Raw genomic sequence first — 18,622 nt, 5'->3', positions numbered from 1 at the left:
GCTAGGGGTTCTGCAGCCCACGCGGGGCTAGGGGGAGTCAGGGCCACGCCCTGGTTTTCAGACTGGGGCAGCCTAGTGGTTCGTCCCTCTAGCCTAACATCCTGGCTCTGGCAGTGGCCAGCACCGGATGCAAGAAGCCCCGCAGGAGGCAGCGATGTGCTGGATAATCTGCTGTTGCCTCCAAGGCTCTCCTCAGTGTAGTCCTACCCTACCGCGCTGGCCTATGAATCATTGAGACATCCAGCTCCTGCCTTCTCGCCAACAAAAGCCTTGATTCTCCCACAAGCCCTGGGTGCTTTCTCCTCTGCAGCCCGTGAAATGTAGGGGAACCTCCCCCTCAAACCGTATCCACTTTCAGATCTATCCAGGCGTGGGTCACCATCCTCATGGTGCCTACAGAGAGTCGCCAGCTGATGATGGCTAGGCAGATGATTGGCAGAGCTTTTGTGTATGCAGCTAGTCTATGCAATGACATGCTGGTGTTGTTACCGTAGTCCTTCTCTCACCCCGAAATTGCTGTTTAACTCACCTGTTGAGTCTTGCCTTTATGATTACGCTCTTTGAAGATTACCTTTACTAGACTGGGACTCAGAGGAACTGGGAGGCAGAGAGTCTATGTCCAGCTCTGCCACTGGCTTCCTGAGTGACCTTGGGCAAGTCACTTAATCCCTGTGCCTCCATTTCCCCACCTGCAAACTGGAGATTCAGTCTTTAATGAGATGATCACAGGCTGTTTTTCTCACCGGACCCCTTTCTCATTCAGTGCACAGCTAAATGAGCAGCTATTATATATTTTATTTACTCCATGTTACTCAGTGTACAGCCCCAGGCCTCATTCATTGCACACTGTTCAAACCCTGCTCTGAAGACAAAAATTATGTATTTACTCATAGGCTTTTCTGCAGCTCTCACCACTATAATAGCCAAATGCTTCACAAACTTTACTTGATCTTTACAGCAGCCCTGTGAGACGATGGGGTTTTATCCTCCTTTTACAGACAGGGAAGGTCAGACATGCCTAATAATTTTAGATGCCCAATTTGAGATACCTAGGACTTGATTTTTCAGAGTACTTAGAGCGGCACTGATCAAAATCCAGCACTTCTGCAAATGAGACCCAGAAAATGAGAAGCACACAATTAGCAATGGCCTGTGAAAAGTCTGGTTGCTGTGACTTGCCCGCAGCCCAGCCTCAGAGGCAAGAATAGAACTCTCCAGGGCAGTATTCAGCTGCCATGAGGCCATCCTTTCTCTCCCTGCAATCCTTTCTGCAACAAATAAGATGGGGGGTCCTACAGACAGCAGTTTCCTTCACCACACAGAACAGGTCCGTCATGTGCAGTGAATGAGGCTAGGGATGCTATAGAAATAATAGTATGTGATCACATAATTAAAGACTGTATCATAATGCATCAGCCTAAGGGAGGGGGGATGGTGAATTAAAGTCACACAGGCAGCCTTAATTATGACACTTTCTAACTTATGTATTCCTGACTTTACAGCCTTAACATATTCTTTTAACCCATCATCCGCTCCAGTTAACTAGTTGCTTGTTCATTTTGCTCCAGCATCTTTTCTTTTGCAACTTCAATTGTTGACAGAGCCTCAGCGTTATTACCACAAAACAGCAGGTATCTCGTAACATCCTCTGTGGTCAAGACTAAGCCAAAGAAATGATATGCATCTCCATAATGTCTTCATCCCAGCATGGCTGGCCCCTGTAAATGATGCAGGTCCACCACCTCTGTGCCAGGCAGAACAGGTACAATTAAGAGCAGGGCTATAAAGGACCAGGGAAAACCTAGGAGGAAAGACACCTTGTGAGCTAGGGCTGGCAGTCTCTGTGGAAAGCTGCAGAGTTCTCTACAAGCCCTCCTGAGGAAAGGGGGGGATTTCTCAGGAAGCCAGGATAGGGGCTAGCCTGCTGACTTTCAAGAGTGAAAGTCAGTGCTGGGAGACTGGAGCTTAGAAAGCCAGTGAAGGGCTGGCCGGCTAGCTGGCTGGCCTTCCTCAGCTAGAGAGCCATGGCCAGAGAACGTGTGAGATGGCTAAAGATAAAGAACAACAGAGGGAATATGCTTGCAGGCTATTTGAGCCAAAGAGGGCTGAAGCCTGGGGCTGAGGTGTAGTGAGGGACACAGGCTACACTAGAGAGCTGGGGTGTGCTGAGAGCTGCTGGGACTCCATGCGATGTGCTTTCTGGACTACAGCTATGAGACTTGGGGTATGGTTTACGTGCATGGGGGTGGCTGTTGTTGTTGTAGGAGCAACAGTGATCTGTATGCTCTGTATAACCTGTATGTCCAAAAGGTCTGTTACACATCCCCTGCCCCCCCCCTTTTGTCTTCTCTCCCTCTTTGAATACCTGTGAACAGGGCCGGCTCTAGGCAGCAGTGCTCCAAGCATGTGCTTGGGGCGGCGCTTTCCAAGGGATGGCACTCTGGCTCCTTTTTTTTTTGCTTAGAACGCAAAAAGCTGCGAACTGGCCCTGAGTGGAGGTGAGCTGCGGGGAGGGGCGCAGGAAGTAACCTGAGGGGGGCAGACAAACTGCTCCCCCCCAGCTCACCTCTGCTCCACTGCCGCCTGCTCCCCAGCGCTGCCGCTCTGCTTCTCCCCCCCTCCCACCCAGGCTTGCTGCTGAATCAGCTGTTTTGCGGCAAGTCTGGGAGGGAGGGGGGGAGAAGCAGAGCGGTAGCAGCACAAGTGGAGCAGAGATGAGCTGAGGCGGTGAGGGGCATGGGGGGGGGCCACAAGAAGTAACCCTGGGGAACACCCCCCCCAGCTCACCTCCACCTCATCCCCCACACACAATGCATGGACACTGTCCGAGGTTGACTGTGACCACCCCATCTCTAGTCGCAGGCTATGAGGAGCAGGTCCTTAAAAGAGGAAGGGGACATGAGCTCAGGAGTGCACTCATAAGATTGTACCTCCCGTAAAGGCGCTTTGCCCAGATCACCTGGCCAGTGGTTTGCCATGTTGCATTCCATCGTGCCCCGGGAAGACTTACCTTCATCTCACCATCCATTGCTGTGCTGTGGGACGCTTACCTTGAAGGATCCTGACATCTCCAGCGCCGTGCCTGTTCTGGGAGAGTGTGTGACCCCCTCCTCCCCTTCTTTTGAGCTGAGCTGTCAGTATAATAAACGTGCTGCTTTCTGCCAAACTCTGGTGGGTCATTATTCCTCCCTAAGCTTACTAGCAGACCCAGTTTTGGTTAACATTACTGGTGGAGAATACAGGCAGCTTCGTGTAGGATTAGACCCAAGAGTAGGAGTCCTCTGGTCAGGGGCGGCTCTATGTATTTTGCGGCCCCAAGCATGGCAGTAAGGCGGCTTTCGGTGGCTTGCCTGCGAGAGATCTGCTGGTAACATGGATTCGGTGGCATGTCTATGGGAGGTCCAATAGTCCTGTGCCTTCGGCATACCCACCTCCGAATTGCCAAAACCGCGGGACCAGCGGACCTCCCGCAGCCACGCCGCCGAAGACTCTCTGTCTGCTGCCCTCTTGGCAACCGGCAGGCCACCTCCCCATGGCTTGCAGCCCCAGGCACACGTTTGGTGCGCTGGTGCCTGGTGCCACCCCTGCCCCTGGTGCCCCCCGGTAGTCTCTTGAGTGGGTCTGGCTTGAGCCTGTGTAAAAAGTGGTAGGCTAGAAACCCACTGCAGGGAGAAAAGGATGCTGCTACTAAGTATGCCACTGTGGGGCAATGGGAAGAAAAAGGGAAAGCAGCCTGAGCAAGAAGACTCCCCCCCACCCTTGGGACATGGCCCTGTTGCCTGGGGCTCCAAAAGAAAGGGGCAGACCTCTGGATGCTAGGGGCGGTTCCACCTGGGAGTACAATTCCTGAACTACAGCTCATGTTGAATAAATATGTATTTATATACAGTCCCAATAAGGCGGGACTGGATCGTGCAGCTGCCTGGCTGCTGTGGCAAGCAGGCTGGCAATGGCAGGTGGCAAAAAGTCAGCTTGCCACAGAAATAGATTCACTCAGGGACCGGTGTAATGAGCTGGAGAAGGAATGGGATACGTGCAAGGCACAGGTTCTGACTGCTAACGCCCAGGAGTCTTCCCTCTCTGTAGCCACAGTACAGGTGACGGCAGCAGAGGAGTGGGAGTGGGTGGAAGTAGAGAATGCCACTCTGAGCCAGGCAGTTACCTGCTGAAGAATCTGGTCCTGGAGGGGTCCACCTGGGAGAACAGGGTCCGGGGAGCTTATTCAGCCTGAGTCACTGCAATTGGGGTGAAAGCCCAGGGGGGTGCAGGATCATATAATGATTGTGACAGGGATATCTGGTATGATTCGGATCCCAGACACCATGTTGCGGCAGTCTGGAGGGTGGTCTGAAACTATGGGCCTGCACCTGCAGGAGGCAGAGCAACCCCAAGTACCAGACACACTGTGGCAGAGACTGAGTTGATTCCCGCTCAAACAATGGAGTTAGCAAAAACCCTGGGTGGCCCCTCACGCTGCAGGTGGGCCTGGGATATGGTGACCCTGTGTTTGGATCAGGGTCAGAACCTAGCTGAGACCCAACAGGTGTTAAAAGCCACATCCTGGTTGGGAGATTTAGCAGGGGCAGCTCATCAGCAGGCCGGTCATGCCACACACAATATCTTTAATATGTTGGTGGGGATGGCACCTGCTTGGAGCATTGTTGGCAGTTTGTCTTGGTGGCTGCTGCACCTGGGGAAGACCCTGTCTGGTTCGTAGAATGGTTCTCCTGGAATGCTTGTGTGGCTGCCACAGCAGGCGGATGGGCAGGTACCCCCGAACATAGCTCAGATAGCCCTGCCTCTGGAAGAATTGAGGCTGGTCACCCAGGGGGTCCCCATACAGCAGGTGATTGGGAGGTGGAGACCCAGGGAACCCGAGGATGTGGAAGCCCTGCTGGATGCAGTCCGGCAGGCTTCTCTCATCTCCGTGCCTGTGCTAATTTGTTTCTAAGCTTCTATCTTTCAGCCTCTGAACCAGATCATCAGAGCTGCTACCAGCTGAAGAGTTATAAAAATACCATGGTTATAGTATAGCAACAAAGTCAGTGTTGCATGTTCTGTGTCTGTCTCTGGTGGGTCTCCTGTGCTAGCATTGGGTCCAGAGAGAGGGGATACTATACTAGACAGGGTAAATACCTTTTCTTCTACTTCCCCCCATCCCCAACCAAATTATCAGTCACATCCACCTCAGTCCAAAAGACTTTGGTCCCCAATGCATTAGGTTTATTTTTTGTTAGGTTCTCTAATAATCATTGTGTTGTTGATAATAAATTTTCTCATACTGTTAATTCCACACTTTCCTCTATTCACGTTGGTTCTACTTCCCCAAGCCCTGAAGGGTAGTTCATCGGCCCCCATAACCTGTAACACGCATTATCACCCTCTAGTGGGATTTTTGACCTTGGCCCATGATTGTAGGGCCCTGTCTTTCAGGTCTTGGGTCTGTTTCCTCCCCACCCCCTAGGACCACTTGAGAACAACTGTTAGTTATACGGGATTCTGCAACGTTTTAGCAACTAGATGTTGGTGAATTGCTATACTTAACTAAGTTCTCTGTTACTAGGTATCTTCCAAATCAATTTAATCTTGCATGACAACTGTGGTACTCCTACAAATCTTATTTGTTGTGTGTACTTAAGGGTTAGGGTTGACGTTTATTGTTTGATGGCTATTGCAGCATCCAACTTGGGCCTCATTTTGTTTGTCAATGTACCCAATTGTGCTAGGCATAGGGCAGGTGCCAGGGTTTGTACGAAGGTTAGTAGCCTTCCAGCAGAAGCAATTCCCTTCCATCCTTTGCTAGCCCCACTTATTGAGCCACATCAGCCAAAGGGTGGATGAAGAGGCAAATGAACCAAGCTGTAAGGCAGCCCCCATCACTGGCCCAGGAGAGAAAGAAAGGGGCATAAGAGAAGGGTTTGAGAAGGAGGAGCGAAGTGACTGGAGTGGATGACAGAAGACTGGGAAACAGGAGGGTCAGAATAAGGGCAGGACACAAAGCAAAGAGGTAGTGAGGGAGAGTGATGGGAAGACAGAACAATGGAAGCCAAGTATAGAGGGAGAGGCCACAGTGCAGCACAAGAACAAGTGGCTACAGCTGAACATTTACTGCAGGGTCCAGTTACACTACACGGAAATAAATTCCTGCCTTAGACATACAGGGAGAGAGAGAATTTGATCAAAGTATAAATCTTTAATGAATTAGGATCTATCAATCCAGCATCCCAACCCCATGCTGGGGGAAGTACACTGGGCTGCAAGTCCAAAAAATGCTCCTTCTGTAGGGGTAATAGTTGTCCCAGACACTTACTGCTAAAGCAACCATCTGCACAAGATAGCGAAAAACAACCCTACATGGGTGGAATCTGGAGAGTCCCTGAGCTTCAGCCTTCAAGGAGAATGTCCCATCCCTGCAACTCTCATGAATCAGACACCAAAGCCCAGAGAGGCAGTCCCTCTTATTGTCTATTTGGGTGCACTCTGTGCTGCTTCCTGGCAGGTGGCCGAGCTCCTGGACGCTGGGGAAAGGGCCTTTTATGCCTTTGCACAGAACCTCCCTTTGAAGGGGGCTGCCGCTGCTTCTTCTGCCCCGTGGTGACTTTCAACTTCTCAAGTTTTTTCCTTTTAAGCTGTGGCTCTGCAGCTACTTCTGGAGCAGATGCTGGACTTGCTGTTTCCACAGTAGATTCCTCATCTAGAAGAAGAAACAAGAGAGTCAGAGAGGAAAGCGCAGATGTTGTGGTGAGCAAACAGTGCTGCCTGGATGGCAAGCTCTCTGCTGCTCCACACCAGCCAGCATTGTACATGAGTAAGGTAGCAGAGCAAGGGGGAGGGATAGCTCAGTGGTTTGAGCATTGGCCTGCTAAACCCAGGGTTGTGAGTTCAATCCTTGAGGGGGGCCACTTAGGGATCTGGGGCAAAAATCAGTACTTCGTCCGGCTAGTGAAGGCAGGGGTCTGAACTTGATGACCTTTCAAGGTCCCTTCCAGTTCTAGGAGATAATATCTCCAATTATTATTATTATTATTAGCAGCTCTGGAGCTCAGTTACCTTTCTGCATTTTGGGGATGGCATTAGAAAATTTCTTGAGCTTGGCGATGAAGAACCCATCCATGTTGTGGGTGTGAGGGTAGAAACGCCGTGTGGATTTGAGGGATGGGTGGAAGCGATGCTCCTTGAACCTGAGGGGAGAGAGAAGGAGAGAGGAAATATTAGTTTCCTAATTAAAGTTGAGGGTTAAAAACAGAGCAAACTTCCCTGATAAATCATCTGGAGAAAAGGGTAAAAAGTGAGGTGGCAAAGTTTGCAGATGATACTAAACTGCTCAAGATAGTCTGCTTCAGTCTTAACTGAAGAACTTCAAAAAGATCTCACAAAATTAAGTGATTGGGCAACAAAATGGCAAATGAAATTTAATGTGGATAAATGTAAAGTAATGCACATTGGAAAAAATAACCCCAACTATACATACAATACGATGGGGGCTAATTTAGCTACAAGGAATCAGGAAAAAGATCTCGGGATCATCGTGGATAGTTCTCTGAAGACGTCCATGCAGTGTGCAAAGGCGGTCAAAAAAGCAAACAGGATGTTAGGAATAGAGAATAAGATGGAGAATATATTATTGCCCTTATATAAAATCGATGGTACGCCCACATCTTGAATACTGTATACAGATGTGGTCTCCTCATCTCAAAAAAGATATACTGCACTAGAAAAGGTTCAGAGAAGGGCAACTAAAATGATTAGGGGTTTGGAACGGGTCCCATACGAGGAGGGATTAAAGAGGCTAGGACTTTTCAGCTTAGAAAAGGGGAGACTAAAAGGGGATTTGATAGAGGTATATAAAATCATGAGTGGTGTGGAGAAAGTGGATAAGGAAAAGTTATTTACTTGTTCCCATAATACAAGAACTAGGGGTCACCAAATGAAATTAATGGGCAGCAGGTTTAAAACAAATAAAAGGAAGTTCTTCACACAGCGCACAGTCAACTTGTGGAACTCCTTGCCTGAGGAAGTTGTGAAGGCTACAACTATAACAGGGTTTAAAAGAGAACTGGATAAATTCATGGAGGTGAAGTCCATTAATGGCTATCAGCCAGGATGGGTAAGGAATGGTGTCCATAGCCTCTGTTTGTCAGAGGGTGGAGATGGATGGCAGGAGAGAGAGATTGCTTGATCATTACCTGTTACGTTCACTCCCTCTGGGGCACCTGGCATTGGCCACTGTCAGTAGACAGGCTACTGGGCTGTATGGTCCTTTGGTATGACCCAGTATGGCTGTTCTTATGTTCCTCCCCACAGCCCCCACAGACTTAAACACACACCTGGTGAATCCTTCCTTGCCAAAGTCCAGCCCTGTGGGCACCAAGCGAACATTGCGTTTCTTCAGGGCATAATCCACAACCCACTCATTCTCTTCCACCTGCCAGAGACCAAGCATTAGAGACAGACTCTGTGGAGACTCTTTGAATGAGAGCTCCCCCAGCACACGGGCCAGCTGCCTGGCACCCAAAGGGAACTCACCATGATGGAGCAGGTACAGTACACTACGTAGCCCCCCGTCTCGGAGGCAGCATTGACTGAGTCAATAGCACTGAGAATCAGCTCCTTCTGAAGATGAGCACAACGCAGGACATCCCTCTCATCCTGAGAGACACAGAGGGGGGTTAGAACACTTGAGCTATGCTGATCCACTCCTTCCCCTGGCCTAGCTCACTTCACCCTCTATGCCTGCTGCGAATGGAGGTGTGATGAGAGCAAGAGCCACCAGTGGTGAGGTAGCAGGACTTAGGTGGGCTTCTACCCCTAAATCTGGTCCCAGAACAGTGTGTGCGAGGGAGACAGGTCAATTTCTTCGGGTTTCTCTGATCCAGACATCTCGGTGCAAGGACAAGAGTCCAGAAGCCCCGCTCTTCCATGGCCTGCGGGCAAGTTCACATCTCACTCTATACCTTACACCAGCAGTTTTCAACCAGGGGCCCTCCGGGGGGGTGGGAGGCACAAGTTTCAGGGTGTCCACCAAAATAAACCAGACATCAGGGCCAGTGTTAAATTCACTGGGGCCCAGGGCAGAAAGCTCAAGCCCAAGCCCCTTCTCTCTGGGCTGAAGCAGAAGCCCAACCAACGTAGCTTGGGTGGGGCTCCTTGTGTCTGGGCAATCGCTCCCCTTGCTGCCCCCTAACACCAGCTCGGCCCTGGCTTTTAATCTACTGACAAACAATTGTTGTTGCATGGGTGGACAATGGAATTTTTATAGCATGTTGTGGGGGCGTGCAGGGGGGAACCTCAGAAGGAAAAAGTTTGAGAACCCCTGAACTGCACCAGAAATCACCCAAGCTCCTTTCCATCTTCTCCTGAGCCGCCCCCACCCAGGCTGCTCACCTTGTTGGTTTTGACAGCAGGGTCCTTGGAGATGACACCTGTGCCACTGCAGGGAGCATCAAGGAGGACACGGTCAAACCCACCCAGCACCTAGAGGTGGGTGGAGAGACAGAGGTCTTGGACTCAATTCCATTGAAAGGACAACAAGGGGGACAACGCAGAAAAGGGGAAATTGTGGGGGAGGGAGGGAAGAGAGATGCCCCATTGCTTTCTCCCCCACCCCATGTGCATTCCTTTCTTGTGAGTCACCCACCCGCTGCATACAGTCAAGGAGACCATAGCTGGATTCCATGAAGCCTTGTGACGGCCACAGCAAGCATGAAACTACCCAGTGGCTGCATACCATGGGGAACTGGCGTCCATCGCAGTGGCTCAGGACGGCATTGGTGACTCCCAGACGGTGCAGGTTCCCCACCACACTGCGCAGCCGCTCAGCACTGCTGTCGTTGGCCAGGATCACACCTGTGTTCTTCATCAGCTGAGCTGCCAGGGGATGAAGGTTACATCAAGACCCAATGCGCAGCCCCACCACTCCCAATCAGCAGCAGGAATACCCCACCCCTCCATTCCCCGGTGGACCCCTCACTGTCTCCCACTCCTACCAGGCAACCCATCCCCCAGCTTCCCTCTATTTCCCTGTTCCCACGCATCCCCACAGACCTCTTTCCCCCAGGCTCTCCTCCCAAACTCCAGGGCCTTGGTCCTTCCCTCATCCCCCAACCCCCGTCAGGTACCTATGTAGCTGGTCTTGCCTCCTGGGGCACAGCACATGTCCAGGATGCGTTCATTCTCTTGGGGGGCCAGAGCCATGACAGGGAGGAGGCTGGAAGCTCCTTGTAGCATGTAGTGTCCAGCCAGGTACTCAGGGGTGGCACCTGGGGGGTGGAGGAGAGGTGAAGAACAGAGCCATGAGAAGAGGGGAAGCAGCCAAAAAAATGAGTCAGTCAGCTCAGCCCTGTGAAGGGAGGGTCAGTTTCTCACCAATGGGCACAGAGGAATCGTAGACAACAAGCCCAGTTTTCGACCACTTCCCCAGGGGGTCAAGATTCACACCACGATTAATCAGAGCCTGAAGATGAAGACAGAGGGGTGAGATCTTTGCTCCATAACTGGGACAGAGGTTGAGGGATCACGATGCTTTGCTCACCTGTGCCAGGTCTCGTCGCCGTGTTTTCAGCGTGTTGGTACGAAGTGTCATGGGGCGAGGAACCTCATTAGATTCTAAGAAGTTGACCAGCTGGAAACAGAGTCAGAGTTCAGGGCCAAAATGCACCACCAGATCACCTAGACTGTCTTCCTGTACATAACAGGCCACCCACCAACCCCTCCCAGTACTTGCAAGCTATGCCCAACAACCAAAATTAGAGTAAAGTATTACAACCATCAGGAGACTAGACTATTGTGTGCTACAAGCAGAGAACAGGAGGGAGAACAGGAGGAACCAAGATGCACCAATGCCTGAGGCCTCTGCAGTGGCAAGGAAGCATTTACAGGAGATATACCCAGATAATCCCAGCAAATGATCCACACTCACATGCTGCAGAGGAAGACAAACCATCCCTCCTGCTAGGTCACTGCTAATCTGAGCTGGGGGAAAATTCCTTCCCAAACTCATGAGGTGATCAATTAGATCCTGAGCATGTAGCAAGAACCAGTCAGCCAAGCACCAGACACACAATGATCAATACCACCTCTGAGCCTTGGCCCACCCTGTCCATGGACCCTTCTCCAGCTGTGGCCATCTCTGATGCTTCAGAGGAAGAAAAAAAACAGAACACATTGCCAGGGGGGAGTCCCTTCCTGACTCCTGCAGGTGACTAGCTGAAATCTCGAAGCATGAGATTTTACAAACATTGGACATGAACCAGAAGGAACCTCCAGGACTGCTAAGACCTGCACTCAGCCATATAATTCCACTGATAAATTTGTCCAACTCTTGTTTTCCCCCATAACTTCTAGAATCTGTTCCAGAACCTGTCCTCTGATGGTTAGAAACCGCCTTCTAATTTCCAGCTTGAATTTGTTCACGTCCAGTTTATATCCACTTGTTTTCGTGCCAACATTGTCCTTTAACTTAAATAGCTCTTCACCCTCCCTGGTGTCTACCCCCTATGTAGATGTATAGCGCTATCATATCCCCTCAGCCTTTGTTTTGCTAACAAGCCAAACTCTTCCAGTTTCCTCCATTCCCCGTTTAAATTAATCTTTGTTGAACATGGGAGACTAGAACTGTACACAACATTCCACATGAGGTCTCACTAGTGCCTTGTATAAAGGCATTAATTCTTCTTTACTGGAAATGCCTTGCCTCACATCCTAGCCTTTCTCACAGCCGCATCATGTTGGTGGCTCAGTCACCTGTGATCGGCCCATATGCCCAAGTCGCTCTCCTCCTCTGTTGCTTCCAACTGATGAGCACCCAGCTAATAGCAGACCCTATGGGCATGAACTTGCCCTTTGCGCTATTAAATTTCCTCCCATTTCTGTTACTCCAGTTTTTAAGGTCATCCTATTCCTGTATAATATTCTGAACCTCCTCTGTACTGATCATGTCTCCCAACTTTAGCAGCAGCAAATTTCATTAGCACTATTTTTTGTGCCAAAGTCATTAATAAAAATATTAAATACAAGGTCCCAAAACCAAGAGGAACTCCATCAGTTCCTCCATCCAGTCCAATAGTTCACCTTTCAGCATAACTTGTTGCCTTCTCTGCTTTAGCCAATTCCTTATCCACCTGACAGTGCTTGGACTGATTCCCCATCCTTCCTAATTTAACTAACAATGTTCCATGTTCCTGTGTCAAACAGGCTGTCGAAGCCCAGAAATATTAGATCTATTTAGATAAATTTAATTATTCTTTTCTTCACAATTTGCTCTAAAGCCCTGCATGCTACTGAGGTCAGACTACAAGGTCTGTAACTGCCCGGGTTACTTTCTTCCCGTTTTCTTAAATACAGGTACTGTAGCTATCCTCCAGGGGAGGAAGGGGAGAAAAGAAAATGAGATAAAGAAAGGGGAAGGCAGCAAGGAAGCCAGATCCATATCTGGGAACTGGGTGGGCAGACGGGTGAACACCAGTCAGTGTGGATGTAGGCTGGGTGAATCAAAAGAACATAAGAACGGCCGTACTGGGTCAGACCAAAAGGTCCATCTAGCCCAGTATCTGCCTACCAACAGTGGCCAATGCCAGGTGCCCCAGAGGGAGTGAAGCTAATAGGCAATGATCAAGTGATCGCTCTCCTGCCATCCAGCTCCATCCTCTGATGAACAGAGGCTAGGAACACCATTCTTTACCCTTCCTGGCTAATAGTCATTTATGGACTTAGCCACCATGAATTTATCCAGTTCCCTTTTAAACATTGTTATAGTCCCAGCCTTCACAACCTCCTCAGGTAAGGGGTTCCACAAGTTGACTGTGCGCTGTGTGAAGAAGAACCAGAAGCATACCTGGACCTGGGTGGGGTTCATACCTCAGGGAGAGGGAAGAGCTCCATGAGCTTCTTAAGCAAGAAGTCACTGTAGGAATAGTAGGCAGCAAGGTCCTGGTGTAGCAATGCGAGGTACTCCTGCCGGGCACGTCCCGTCTCCCGCTTCACCTTGAAGTCCTGCAGCACCTCCACGTTGTCCTTGATACGCTGATGAATGAGGTGCAGGTCAGGTGGCTCAGCAGGTAATGAGGCAGTTAAGGAATCAAGAAAGAGTCACATGACCCTGGGCATTGCTCAAATGTGAATTATTGTGTGCATACCAAGCCATGCAATGCACAGCTGCCTTTAGTGGATGACTTTCAGGCTACACATATGGCATCACAAATGCCTTTGCTGTTATGCTGGAGTGTGCTACTTCCCCTCTCCCCCCAATCACACACAAGCGCAATCTAACACATGCAGGTGATATGGCTCCTGTGATACACTAGTGCAGCCTATCATAACCAATACACCTCCTCTATGCAACACACATGTACAACCCAACATGGTTCTGTGCAAGAGTGTTGGTGCTCATCTGCGTTGTGTACACAGTTTATGTGCACCACACACGTTAGAGGGAAGGATATTCTCTTTCTCGATCTCCTCACCACTGGGTAACACAAATTGCTCATCTATCTCCATATTGAGCTGCAGGTCTGTGTCCTCCTCTTCCTCCTGCCCCTTGCTTTGGCTGCTCACCCGCTCCTCCTCTTCTTCACTGTCATCCTCATTGAGACCTTCCCTGAGCATAAGAGAGGGAAGGGTTTGCATTTACGCATGGGAACCGTCATCCTCTCCCTCCCCCCACGTAAGCAGAGAAGTGTCCATTCTGGTACCCACAATTCCAGAAGGATGGTGATAAATTGGAGAGGGTTCAGAAGAGACGTGAGAATGATGCAAGGATTAGAAAACCTGCCTTCTATTGATTAATTAAGCTAAATACATAGGCTCAAAGAAACAGTTAAGGGGTGACTTGATTACAGTCTATAAATACCTACAGGGGGAACAAATATGTAATAATGGGCTCTTCAAGCTAGCAGAGAAAGGCATAGCACAATCCAGTGGCTGGAAGCTGAAGCTAGAGAAATCTAGATGGGAAACGAGTACATTTTAATGGTGAGAATAATTAGTCACTGGAACACTTTAGCAAGAGTCGTGGTGGATTCTCCACCACTGGCAATTTTTAAATTAAGACTGGATGTTTGCCTAAGGAACATGCTCTCGGAATTATTTTGGAGAAGTTCTATGGCCTGTGTTAACACAGGAGATCAGACTACATGACCACAGTGGTCCCTTCTGGCCTTGGAATCTAGGCATGCTAGAAATGTGTGTGGGGGGGGTGGGGGTGGGGGGTGGGTAATGGAAGAGACAGCCTCACCCCAGCCTAGGAGAGAACCTGCTGGCCTCCAGCTCCTGAAACCCTCACCTGCCAGACTTCTGCTTCCGGGCGGCTTGTTCGATGGGCAGCAGCTAAGAGAGCCATGGGAGAGTTAATGAAAATATGGCATCAGATGGCAACTCCCTGTTACCCCCATTCCTGCCCCTATAAAACCCACTCACTCTATGCGAGAGCACATACAGACCAGCAGCAGGTGAAGGCAGGATTAAGTATTCTATCCCTGGACCCATCTCCATTCTTGAAGTCTCTCTCCCATGGGGATAAAGTCTTTCAACTCCTCCCACCCACCCCAGGCCTCCTCCATCTCAGTGATAAGGTCATGATGTCTGAGTCCCACACTACCCCCAGCTGGGGAAGTCTCAAGTGTTTACTGTAACATGCAAGTCAGGAGTTCCTACCTCCTCTTCCTCAGAGGACGAGGCTCCATAATCATCCACCATCTCCTCATTGCTCCCATCATCCCCCATGCTCTCCCAGGCATCCACATCCTCATCTCCCTCACTTTCACTGGACTTCAAACGCTCTTCTTCATTATCCCCAGCAGGCTGTGATCTCTTGGCCGGAGTTAGTGAAAGTGAGCAGAGGGTGCCGAGAGGTGCTGGCCCCCTGCATTTTCCTCCTTTCTGTGGTGATGGCTGCTCTGCAGCTGCAGGCAGAAGAAAAGGTTAATGATTTGTAACAACCCCCAAAACCATCTTGTCTGTTCAATGCAAAATAAGAGGGATGGGAATTCTGCACTGTAACTTCTAGCTAGAAGGGCCAATTAATTCTCTGTCCCTCAGTTTCCTCACATTCAGTCAATGGGGATTTATGATACACATCCCTTTTTCACAGGTCTAATATGGACTTTAAAATTCTATTTGTTTGTTATGATATTTCTCTTGCTTGTTTCCAAGTTCGATTCTTATGCTACATCAGCATGACACCAGAGCACCTTTCACAATGCGTTATGTGGAGCAGCTAACAATGGTTTACATGTAGTTGTTCCTTTCTCCGTTCCTTCCTTTTTCCAAGGGGGAACACCCTTTTTTTTTTTTTTTTTTTTTTTTTTTTTTAAATCTATGATGTGGTATGAGTTTGTATTAGTGAAGGCAGGTCACAGAAACATGTCCTATACTTGTAATGGAAAATAGTGAGGTTTACAGTAGTTATAGAAAGGATGGTCTTGTAGAAGGCGGCACTGGATTGGGACTCTGCAGATTTGGGTTCAGTTCCTGACATCACCATAGACTGTGCGTCTCTGAACTGGTCTCAATTTCCAAATGTAAAATAGGGGTCACAGTATTTTTGTTCATGTCATCTGTTTAGATTGTAATCTCAGAGTCAGGGAGTGCCTTTCACTATGTTAGTGCAGTGTTTAGCACAATGAGGTTGTGATCTTGGTTGGGACCTTTAGGGTACGTCTACACTGCAGCTGGCAGTGTGCCTGCCAGCCTAGGCTCGAGTAAAAATAGCAGTGTACACACAGCAGCACGGACAGAGGCTCAGAGCCACCACCCAAGCTTGGACCCAGGAGGACGGGCAGGTTCTGACTTGGGGGGCTAGCCTGAGCCACCATCTGTGCTGTAATATTTATGCTGCTATTTTTAGCGAGCAAGAGTGAGCAGAGCTAGCACTACTCTGTCTACCTGGGCTGGGAGGCTCACTTGCAGCTGCAGCACAGACATACCCTTTGGCACTGCCGTAAACACAAACTCTTCATTCTCCTCATTACTAAGTGGTTCTTGGATCTGTGAAGATTTCCCTCTACACTTTTGGATTAGTCCCCAAAAATTCCCAGATCCTTCAGTGTATCCTGAGCCCAGGTTATTGTGCACCCTGAGGTCAAAGACTAAGACCATTGCATTTGAAGCTGTATTTTATGGGGAACCAGCATAGAAAGCAGAAAATAAGTCTGATGTGCCTGCTCTCAGTGTTACTGAGGAGAGAGAGTTTTAAAAATCCAGGTTTTACAAAATTTAATTTGAGCCAAAATTAAGTTACGGTGGTTACAAGGCGCTTCTTAGTCCTGTGCAATGTATGTGTTTAAAACCCTGGCTACTAAAGATGCCCACAACACCCTGGAGGTCAGGTGGGAGCAGTTGAAAGAGATGTCCACTGCTTAAAACGACTTAAGCTATGCCAGACTCCTGCTCTGCTCACAACTGGGGATGAAAGTGAGATTTAAGAATTTAGAACATTCGGAACTCTTCATTAGAAAAATGCTTTTAAATGATTGAAGTCAACTCATTAAACACGTACTTGAGCTGATGCCATCCATCTCCCCCTTATCTGTTGGCTTCTTTAGCTGAAGCAGATTTTTCCTAGCTTGGGTTTTTCCTGACTCCATTCGTCTCTTTGCAGCCCTGAAAACACATGGACAAGTGAACAAAAAGAATAAATGAATAGAAAAACCTTCTGATGTCAGAGAGCCTAACAACCCCCTCTGACCTGGGTCTGCCAGATTGCAAATAGTGCCTTGGATTCTATCCTCTCTAGAGGAGAAATTAATTCACGTATTTGTACACTCACCTTTTTCGTGCATGGCTGGATAATTTGTTTCCACTGTTACCAGTAGCTAGAAACAAACAAAGATGAAAGATAATTAAGAAACTGGTCACAGAAGGAGGACAAACAATAGGATGATGTCCTTATTTAAAAGCCCTTACAGGTGTGATTGCGTGTGGGAAGTGCATGCATGTGTGTGTGCATGTGCAGAAAATGTAGAAAAGGAAACAGAAACAAAGACACTTACCTGGGGGAAGAAATTTGGCTAATTCTACCTCTGCTCCCTTCTGTTTGCGGGCTTTGCGCCCTGGGCCACGTTTTTCCTTCCTCAGTACATCAAGCTTGCGCCCCATAGTACTGTTCACCTTGTGAGGTAAGTGAAGGAAAAGGAAAGAAGGAAAATGAGATAAAAGAAAATAGAACAGACCCCCTCCACACACACACATTTACCCATATAGCATGGCAACCTCTGGGGCGATTCCTTTAGGACAGCAGTTCTTCCAATTGCATGTCTCAGTCTCTCTAACACAGTGGTTCTCAACCAGGGGTCCATGTACCCCTGGGGTTACACAGAGGGCTTCCTGGGGATACTTCAATTCATCTAGATATTTGCCTAGTTTTACAACAGGCTACAGAAAAAGCACTAGAAAAGTTAGTACAAACTAAAATTTCATATAATAAGTTGTTTATACTGCTCTATATACCATACATTGAAATCCAAGTACAATAATTTATATTCCAATTGATTTATTTTATAATTATATGGTAAAAAATCAGAGAGTCAGCAATGTTTCTGTGTGCTGTGACACTTCTGTATTTTTATGTCTGATTTTGTAAGCTAGGAGTTTTTAAGTGAGGTGAAACTTGAGGGTATGCAAGACAAGTCAGCCTCCTGACAGGGTAGTCTAGGAAGGTTGAGAACCACTGATCTAACACACTCCCCGTTCTAAGGCATCTTTGGTTAAACCCCATGCTCCTGTATCTCATTTCTGAGCTCTCAAATCTCCCTTCCCAGAAACCACTTAGCTCAGGGTCTTCTCCAAACCCTCAGCCTCGGAGTTTTTCCCAGTTCAATCACAAGGAGCCCGCGGCTGGATCCCCCCGTCAAGGCCCGAGCTCTGCTGGAGCTTTCACCCCACGTTACCACCCGGCCCGGGGCCCCTGCACGAACCCCGGCCTCCCTCCCGCGCGCTACCCCGGCTGCGAGCCAGGCTGGGGGTGTGGGGACACGGGCAAGGCACCGGGCACCGGGCCTCGGTGAGAGCAGCGGCTGCAAACCCCCACCTACCTTCCGGCCCCACGTGCTCAGCAGCTACTTCCTGGGCCGGCCTGAGCGTAGCTCTCGCTCCACGCAGGCTCAGCCCGGCTCCGCCCTCGCCCTGGGATTGACCGGACGCTTCTCCTCCTGCCACCCCGCCATTGGCTAGAATCGCCCCCCCCCCCCCAATTAGGCAGCCTGCCCCACCCCCACCCCTTCCCCTAGCCGAAAAGAGGCATAATGGAAGCCCCTTCCCGGAGTGGGGGTTGTTCGGCTGGCTTCGGAGTAAGGTAGGTGTGAATCTGGAGTGCAGCTGCGATCCCAGAGTAATCCCATGTGTTGGGCCAGACAGCTGTAAAAGCTGGAGGCTTAGTCTACCCCAGGGGTCAGCAACCTTTCAGAAGTGCTGTGCCAAGTCTTCATTTATTCACTGTAATTTAAGGTTTGGCGTGCCAGTCATACATTTTAATGTTTTTAGAAGGTCTTTCTATAAGTTTGTATATTATAACTAAACTATTGTTGTATGTAAAGTAAATAAGGTTTCTAAAGTGTTTAAAAAGCTTCATTTTAAATTAAAATGCAGAGACCCCTCCCTCCCCCAAGACCAGTGGCCAGGACCCAGGCAG

At 49.2% G+C, this 18,622-nt stretch overlaps 1 protein-coding gene across 3 annotated transcripts; it reads right to left on the bottom strand.

Annotated features, from left to right (window-relative positions):
• Positions 1–6,173: 6,173 nt before the first annotated feature.
• Positions 6,174–18,105, bottom strand: NOP2 (NOP2 nucleolar protein). 3 transcript variants are annotated; one of them, XM_050967221.1, is made up of 17 exons: positions 18,027–18,105; positions 16,986–17,103; positions 16,763–16,808; positions 16,493–16,596; positions 14,650–14,897; positions 14,279–14,322; positions 13,440–13,594; positions 12,856–13,055; positions 10,532–10,621; positions 10,366–10,453; positions 10,119–10,259; positions 9,728–9,867; positions 9,385–9,474; positions 8,527–8,649; positions 8,328–8,425; positions 7,051–7,181; positions 6,174–6,694 (listed from the first exon to the last, which is right to left on the bottom strand). In XM_050967221.1, exons 2-17 carry the CDS (start codon positions 17,089–17,091, stop codon positions 6,459–6,461), a joined length of 2,040 nt encoding a protein of 679 aa, XP_050823178.1. In that variant the 5' UTR covers positions 17,092–17,103; positions 18,027–18,105; the 3' UTR covers positions 6,174–6,458. The 3 variants fall into 3 exon arrangements, with proteins under 3 accessions (XP_050823178.1, XP_050823187.1, XP_050823169.1); XM_050967230.1 differs by lacking the exon at positions 18,027–18,105 and adding an exon at positions 17,910–17,996; XM_050967212.1 differs by lacking the exon at positions 18,027–18,105 and having other exon boundaries at positions 16,986–17,182.
• Positions 18,106–18,622: the final 517 nt, after the last annotated feature.

This window comes from Gopherus flavomarginatus, chromosome 1 (genome assembly GCF_025201925.1).
Source record: "Gopherus flavomarginatus isolate rGopFla2 chromosome 1, rGopFla2.mat.asm, whole genome shotgun sequence".
Lineage (NCBI taxonomy): Eukaryota > Metazoa > Chordata > Testudines > Testudinidae > Gopherus > Gopherus flavomarginatus.
Note: the sequence above shows the minus strand (reverse complement) of the source record. Positions and strands in the feature narration are given on the sequence as shown.

Coding starts and splice junctions, on each gene's coding strand:
- NOP2 (XM_050967221.1), bottom strand. CDS start 17,091: ATGGGGCGCAAGCTTGATGTACTGAGGAAGGAAAAACGTGGCCCAGGG. Junction 14,898..16,492: donor GATGGATGGCATCAGCTCAA/GTACGTGTTTAA, acceptor TTCTGCCTGCAG/CTGCAGAGCAGCCATCACCA. Junction 7,182..8,327: donor GGCAAGGAAGGATTCACCAG/GTGTGTGTTTAA, acceptor CTCTCCCCTCAG/GTTCAAGGAGCATCGCTTCC.